General features: G+C 38.7%; 1 protein-coding gene across 3 annotated transcripts; it reads right to left on the bottom strand.

Annotated features, from left to right (window-relative positions):
• Window positions 1–869: 869 nt before the first annotated feature.
• Window positions 870–8270, bottom strand: LOC108674679. Of its 3 annotated transcripts, none has more exons than XM_018162641.2 (6): window positions 7466–8267; window positions 6538–6733; window positions 5899–6018; window positions 3513–3674; window positions 3037–3141; window positions 870–2126 (listed from the first exon to the last, which is right to left on the bottom strand). In XM_018162641.2, exons 1-6 carry the CDS (start codon window positions 7570–7572, stop codon window positions 1875–1877), a joined length of 942 nt encoding a protein of 313 aa, XP_018018130.1. In that variant the 5' UTR covers window positions 7573–8267; the 3' UTR covers window positions 870–1874. The 3 variants fall into 3 exon arrangements, with proteins under 3 accessions (XP_018018130.1, XP_018018131.1, XP_047739928.1); XM_018162642.2 differs by lacking the exon at window positions 7466–8267 and adding an exon at window positions 6953–7012; XM_047883972.1 differs by lacking the exon at window positions 3513–3674 and having other exon boundaries at window positions 7466–8270.
• Window positions 8271–8454: the final 184 nt, after the last annotated feature.

The following is an 8454-nucleotide window of genomic DNA, read 5'->3' as shown; positions in this document are numbered from 1 at the left end:
TATCCACCCCTCCGCTGTCTTCTCTGTCGTCGTATTCCGTCACTGCAGAGTGGCCCAGTAGTTACAGTTTAGCTGCTTTAGCAGATACAGAGACTTGCATGACAAATGTCCAAAACTACCGTGCAATAAATGGGACCTAGCAATAACCAACAAAACAACATACTTAAATTGAAAGTATTCTCCCTCCCCTTTACCATCCAGTTTCTTTTATGTCATCATTCTTTTTTACTTACACAAACCATCTCTGCACTCTAACTCTTGTCCCAATATCTTGAATCCTGTACATGATGTGTCTGTCTACTTTTTTCCCCTTTCCTTATGCCAAAAATTAATCTTAAAATGAATGTGTGACACGTGGCAGCTAGCCGATACAAAGGCCTGACGTCTGAAGATTTTTTTAGTGTCACCACGCTCCAATCCAAAACATTCACAGTTTGTTGCGGTCTCGAACTCGCAACTCGCGGCTCCAATTATTCTGCTTTGCTTTAACCGCCCGGCCTTCTCACCGGTTCTGACCTAAATAGGCGCATAGAGCTGGGATCGAACTCGCACCTCTCTGCTCCAATCCCGGTACTCTGAACTGTAACTACTGGGCCACCAAAATGAAAACTCGTATAATCTCGCACGACGTAAGCTTCCTCATATAAACACGGCTAAACCTCATACCTAACCTGATATCTCCAGGACAATTAGGTCCATTATTTATTTAAGAGGCAGGTGGCGTTGAGAGGGCAAGTTCAGAGCGGAATTAATGCCGACGAATGTGTAGAAAAATGCGAAATAGAGGCCTTAGAATTAGGTACGTGAGCAGGATAGTCAGGTAGCTTGTATGTTATATATAGAGCCAAAGAGGAGAATAAAATCTGAAATCAAAATTCAAATTCAGTATGAGCGAAGCAAAATGAACGAACTTATAGTGAGTGGACTAAAGGAGGACGCGATGGTCATGCCTTCTCTAGATATAAGAATTCGATAATATGACTTCTGTGACGCAGCTCTTGAATGTCTGCAAAGCCTCAGGTAAGCCATTAGAAGGCCTACGCATGGTGAAACTATCACTACTCTCGTAGGCCTTGGCGTTCGTTGCCTCGAACAGCTTAGACAAGCTGGCTGTAACCGAAACCTGACGCGCGACACGTGTGAGAACTCTCTTACGTATGTACAACAAATCAGCCTTATTTACACAAACGTTAAATTTAGTATTGCTTTCACAGAAAATACGAAAATACTGTCAACATGTACCCCAAAAATTGTGACTCAAATTGTCCCACGCAGCGCCAGCGAAACCTGTTTAGTTGACATAAGCAACAAGCCATCGCGTTCTTCCGAAATCCTGCAGGCTTCGCCATTGACGAGCTCTGATGAACTAAACTCTACATCTTTTACCGGCCCTAGAGTTGCACAATTCTTCGAAATCGACGAACTTTGGGAGAATGCAATATGAAAATGAACTCCTAATCTTCAAGACTACAGCAGACAGGAATCGAAGTAAGTGGCATTAAAATGAAGGAGCAGCCGGGAAGCGAAATTTCTAATTGCCGTCATTCCTAACGAAGTGTTCTTTTCCCTCTCTTAAATTAATAATTTCCAAACCCTACGTCGTAGAAACGACAACTAAAAAGCTCACGATTTTTGCCATTTTGAAACAAATGAAAAAAAGTCGAACGAAACAACGTTTTTGTTGCGTTTTGTATGCGCAAACAAGAACGTCGATGCACTCCTGCCGATCGCTAGAAGCAGAGAAGATGCTTGGCACATTAGATGCTATCTATGGTCGCAGCCTCCCTATGTTCATCACACATCCTAGGAACGTGTTTTAGTGTACATGTACTGCTTATAGTATCGCTGAAAGTGCAGCTTAATTGCGGGACGTTCTATGCCTTGAGCCAGATTGTCTCGTAAATTTTAGGCTTTATTTCCACCATCCCAAGGTCAGGTGCATTTGAATCTAAGTCAGGAACAGTTGTGTTTGAAGGTGGTGACAATATTTCTTTTTCCAGTATCAGTGGTTGTGAGTAAACCAAATGGTAACCCAAACTCCGAAGTCCTTTGAGCAGTAGGTATTTGTAAGAGAAGTCTTCAAAAGTGCTGGATTTTGGATCGGGCACGTGGACCACCATCCGGAGCTGAGCGCGAGAAAAGGAGAAGAAAATTGTCAAGATCTCGTCACATTAATAGAAAACCCGTTGAATATTTTTTTGCCATGCAAAGGCTCTCGATAAATATACCTGAAAATTCAAATTGTGTTTTCTATAGTCAACTATGCTCTCAAATTCTCAATACGACGAACAAAAACTCCAAACTCAGATCTAATAACAGTTAGGCCCTCTGATCCGAACACTATCCTATCCTATAGCGAACAGCTTTAAGATCGAACAGAAACACAAGTGGCGACACTATTTTCTTTCAGAGTGTAAAAAACATAATCCGGCCAGTCTTCTCGCTACCGCATCTCTGCCTTTATCACTTCTTTCTCTTGTGCGGGTTATATCGGAATTTTCTTGTGAAATTAGTCTCTAATTTGCCCTCATTAATAATAGCATCCTGATCAGAATTCTCTCAATTGGAACAGTCAAAATATAATTAAATTTGAAGATATTCCTTTATTATTCTAAGAAACAATTCACTGCGTATTGAATTCATTTTATTTTGCTGGGATTATTGAAAAATTATCACTTCGTTATCCTATTCTAACATCCTTCATTCTTTACGGATATTTGTCCCAGTATTCCTGCACTAATACTGGAATCTGTTTGCAGAACATGTTAGCAATACATGAAAACCTTGTTTATGTGTTATTCTATTGATTTTGCTACTTTATATTAAAACATACGTTTCTCTTCGTAATGAGACATTCGACAAATAACAATTTTAAAGAAGGATATTTAATTGTCAAAACACAATTTCCTAACTGGCCTAGATGCTGATCAACGAAAAATATAATTTTCATATATTCTGTTTAGTGATGATGACTTTGTAAAAGTTTCAGCGTGCATACAGCAGTGACTATAGAAGACGAGCTCGAAGGTAACTTACTTGTTGGATGAATTTCCACGCCTGTATTCTCGATGAGTACAACGTGTTGAGCAGGCGCCACTCGGAGGCGTTCACTCCGGTCTTCACGATGTGAATGTTCTTCAACTGAAAGCAAATAATCGAAAAGCACTCGTCAACCAGACGAAGAACATTGCGAGTAAATTATCAGATGATTTAATCAAAGATGCCATTCAATTGTTAAAATTAATAGTCAATGCCAGCTTAATACTAATGGTTCAGTTGGAAAATGCAAGAAAAATTAATCGAAATAAGGTCCTAGGTCAAGTGCGTCCTGATCACGTGAGTTAAAACCAAATGGTTCAAGTTCATGTGGCGTAAAGGCAAAGCCAAACGAAGCTGGTCACGGAAGAATGGGCTTAGTTTGACAATGTTTTGAGTCTTGTGGGTAAAGGCAAAAACGGGAGCCGTAAACACTGACAGTCATTAGTGCTGAGATTAAGTAGGTACAGGATCACCTCATGAGACATGAGGTTGATGAAGTTGTCGAGGGTGTAATGGGCGTTGCCAGGCTGGGGTGACAGATGCAGTGGGTAGAGGAAGCTGTTGTTTCTGATGCGTCCGTAGTTCATGTCAGTGATATTTGTGATCAGGTGCACCCGGCAGCCTCGCCGACCCATCTTTAAGGATGTGTTAGTGCTTATTAGTTACTTATTAATGGATGAAAGATGTTTGGCTATAGTTTACATCGGTAAATTAAGATGTAATCCGCATTGAAAACTTAATGACAATCATCTCTTAAAGTGGTAGTGAACTTTCGACCTTATAGGCATAACAACAGGTAAGTTTACAAGGCATCGAGCGAGAGGTTAGTGAGAAGTAGCAGTCTAGCATACGAGGCACTATAGGCCGAGGCTTACACGAGGATTAGTTTTAGGTTTATTCTCTTCATATTCTCAGATCGATAGATTGCAAATTGAATGCAGACTAATATTTATGCCGTATGTTATATAGTAATTTCGTGTCCACCAAGTTCTTTACGTTCAAATCATGTTCGTGTCTTGACTCATCATGCAATGAGACCGAGATATTTTAGTTGACAATTTCTTGTGTAAATTCCGAATTGAGAAAAACTGAGATAGATTTTATTTAATGTGACAAAGACCAACTTATCTTTCCTAGCTTTCATACTATTAGTAGCACAAGTCAGACCACGGCGTTGCCCCTGGGCTCCATGATACCTGAAATTTGATAATCCCGTCATTCTGAATCCCCCAAAATAATTAAGCTAACTTAGTTCGTTGAAGAGAGACACGTTCAGATCTTTAATCTTTAATGCAAATACATATAAAAATTTATAAACCACTACCCGCTCCATCAAGTTTTGCAATTCAATAATATTCTCTCTTCGCGATTTATATTTCAGGTCCAAGTTGATATCCCGATATGGTGAGTATAAAAAAATATAACTCAGTATTCACTGCAGTGAGTCACAGAGAGTGCATTTTCTCGTCGACGAAAACTTAAAGTCACAGACGGACAGACGGACGGACGGACAGACAGACGGACAGGCAGACGGACGGACATGACGAGTAGAATAGCGCATTTTTTCCAGAAATGTGAAAATGCGCTATAAATGATAGGGCCCAATCAGCCTCAGAATTGGCCTTTTAGCCAGGTGTTGCGTTATTGCCATTTTAACGGCGACTTTATACTCATATTGTACCGAATCCCGTTAATGAGGATACAATTATTAAGTGCTCATTAAAGGTAGACCCGTTAAAAAACACATTACAAAAAGAATTCCTATTTGACTCATGTTTAAAAATAATAAAAATCTATTCTCTATGTTAGTATGCACAAACTCAGACGAATTTGTGTAAGATTGACAGTCAAGTGTTTTACATGATACTTTTTACGCGTATGTCATGAAAATTTTTTAATCCTTTACTTAAGATCTGCCAATCCTGGCTGCTCTACTAATCTACTTGGCTTCCAAGAGAGCACGAAGACGGTATCAATGTTGCTTGACTTGAAACCCATTAAAATACTAAAGCTTCAATTGCGCAGGTTAGGCCGGCGGCTCTACCATTCGTATCATGATAATTGCCAGCTCCAGATACATTGAGAAGGTATTTATTTCACTGATGCGAATATAGAGAACGCAAGTACTGCGGTGATGTCCAATTAAATGACCAAGCTAGAATCACAGATAACAAATATAACTGACTGCACACATTCTACTATGTACTTTGTACTAGCAGCTACAAAAGGCATAGCTCGAGATTGCTCGTTCATGATCGATAGGCAAGGTGATTTTATTTAACATGCGTCATCCAATGCCTAGCTCATGAATTCAATGATAGCAATAGAGATCCAAATAATATCCCAATACGACTGATAAGGCGAATTCACGATCCTATATATTATCAGGTCCAGGCTTCAGCATACCGTTCTCAAACAAACACTCTAGAATAAAGACTGAGACACAATAGAAGGCGATCTCGGCGACGTTTATGATGAAATATTTTTCGATATTTGAGAATAATCAAACTGTCTTTCCAAATATCATAATAATTCTTCAATTAAAAAATCGTTAATTTCAGAATGACAAGTTAATTCAATGTCTCATTCAACAGAATAAAAACTATGTAACCAAAGAATTGCTATTCAAATGATGACCTTTTAATTATCAGTACATGAGCTTTTTTTCTTCAGCCCCAGCAAAGGTTCTTAGTAACACCGAGATCATCAAGACTCGTGCTATTTCTCAACTATTGGTGCTGATGCTTTGGTAGTTTAAAATAGTCTAATGGTAATATTAAATAGTCATAATGGTATAGTGGTATTTTAAATCGCCATTGTACTTGAATGGCTGGCCTACGTTAGATGACGTGGGAGAACCTTTAGCTCAAAAAAGATGTTGTCGGGGCTCGGGTCGATGGAGTAAATCCTGCAGGTGCGGGGCGACATGTCCTGGGGCAAGGAGTCGCTGCATATCCTTGGTCCTTCCAAGCCCACTTTCTGAAGCATGAACGAGAACGGGTTGATTGAGAAGTTTTGAGGATCGGGCTAGCCTCACGACATGAAAAAAACCGTTTCGTGCTATGATTTTAGCTCATACTATGCTGGATTTTTGACTAGAGAAGGAGTTAAAGTTAAACCAAATATTACCCAAACATTTGGTTTACCTTTAACTCCTTCTCTGGTCAAAAATCCAACAAAGTATAAGCCAAAATCTGAACACGAAACGGTTATTTCATGTCGTAAGGCTAGCCCTATCCTCAAACCTTCTTAATTATATTGTAGATTATTATTTGTTCATTCTACTAACCTGATCTTTTACGTAAGAACAGAAATGATCATTGACTGCAGGATTTGCGTTCTCGTGTTTATTTCCAAGATTTTAATTAAATCATAGAATGAAAATTTCATCGACTCAGCGTCAACATTTCTAGTCCCGTCAATCGTAGACGTCAAAATAAAATTTAAGATTATTAGATAAGCTATCGAGTCAATGAATTTAAATAAAACTATTCTCACAGTAAAACGACGATCGTTCAGCGTCTTCGTAGAGACGTGTTGGATTTCTCGGCACTGGACGCCATCTTTGGCCACGGTGAGTAGCCTAACGAAATCGTCTTCAACCAAAGGAGCATAAGGCAGGGATCGGTCATCATCGGGTGGCGCTGGCCCTGCGAACGCCACGCGCTCACTTGTGAAGCTCTTGTACATATTTCTGAAACCAAGAATATTATTTGAGAACGTATCGTGATTTTATGGAAAACCCTTGACACTCAATAGATCCTTATCCATGTGGCATCTCTGTATATATAATATTAAAAAATCGAATTTATAAAAATAATTATTATTTATACAATATCAAAGTGCATAACCATGATATTTCAATTCAGTATTTTTGATAAAATTATATGCAATAAATTAATAATAGACAAACCCAGCGTTCCTCTGGATCAATAATCCCTCCAATGTTGGAATCATTTTATAAGGAAAATATTTAAAAGGATAAAGTTTATATAGGCCAAATAGCGGAAGAAGCCGTTCAAACCCACACTATACATTGGACCAATTTGTCACTCCCTTAAAAAATACTTCTTTTGTCGCTTGTTCTTGAAAAAAAATAACATTTTGAGTCTTATACTAAAAAAATTATCTTTCACTAAAAACCATATCTACCAATTAAACAAAAAATTGCTATTTTGATCCATTCCTTTCTTGCCAGTTTGTAGTGCTTTACTATTCCACCACAATTTTCAGGTCCAGCAAATATCACAATACGATCAGTATTGTCGACCAGTACGCGCCCGAACAGTTCCTGTTAATTTGCAGTGCTAGGTTACAAACGCAGCACACAAAACACAAACTGACGTTCGAAAAAATATGTATACGGTTTCATGGATTATAAACTGAAAATTTATTAGCACAGAATTAGCTAGTAGACTTTTGACACCTGAAAAGAAGCAGCGTGACGATGAATGCGTAGATGAGGAGACCATCCCGTGGAACTGAGGTGGTGAATTGCCTTGCTTTAAAAGTCGTCTGTTTCTTCGTGGTCATCGCAGGTTGTATGTCACGTCACATAGCAAGATTGCAATGAAAGTTTAACAAGACACCAACATGTGACCACAACTGAAACATGAACAGAATTGTTTCGAAAAAAGATGGCCCAATGCAGAGAAGTTTACGTCAACAATCTCAACATCTACAACCTTCGTTGAATCAGCAGGGCTTTCATTCAAAAGTATAAGAATAGTCATGAGTTATACCGCGAAAACAGATGAGATTGGCTGTAGTAATTTATAAAATGATGTTGTATTGGCAATCATCAAAATAATTGCCCATGTGCCTTAGTTGTAGTTGCCTTATCACCGGGGAACACAAAAATCAAAACCACAATCGAAAAACAAGTTTTACGCTCAGTTACAATCTCCACGTTACAAATTCTAACGAAATTTGATGCACGATTAGAGAAATTTTAATCGTTCAAGACGATTCAATAGATTCAATGTTAGACGAAATTCTAACAAATTTTGATTCAAAATCAGGAGCCAGAGCTACTGAGGAACTGAGATGGTTCACACAACAGTGCAATGCTTTTTTATAAACTGATTATTGGCTTTCAACAAAGCCTGTAATAGTGCATTTTACTTTTCACAAAACTTTCAAGCAAAATACCAGCTTTTAACTGAACATTAGAGGAAATGGGGGGTGCAAAAATCTTGGAAATTTCAGTTTGGTAATACCTAACATTCTGGATGGTCAATAATACAAACATGATAGACAGAACACTCAAGCAACTGAACAAATTCCCAATATGCTGTGAAATGTGCACAGCGCCATGGCACTAACATCGCCAGCGCAGCAGCTACACTAAAAAACTCCTATTATTTGCCAGGTTTTCCTTGTAGGAAAAAGCTTCAAAGAGCTCATGATTATCAT

This window comes from Hyalella azteca, unplaced genomic scaffold, assembly GCF_000764305.2.
Source record: "Hyalella azteca isolate HAZT.00-mixed unplaced genomic scaffold, Hazt_2.0.2 contig14192, whole genome shotgun sequence".
Lineage (NCBI taxonomy): Eukaryota > Metazoa > Arthropoda > Malacostraca > Amphipoda > Hyalellidae > Hyalella > Hyalella azteca.
Note: the sequence above shows the minus strand (reverse complement) of the source record. Positions and strands in the feature narration are given on the sequence as shown.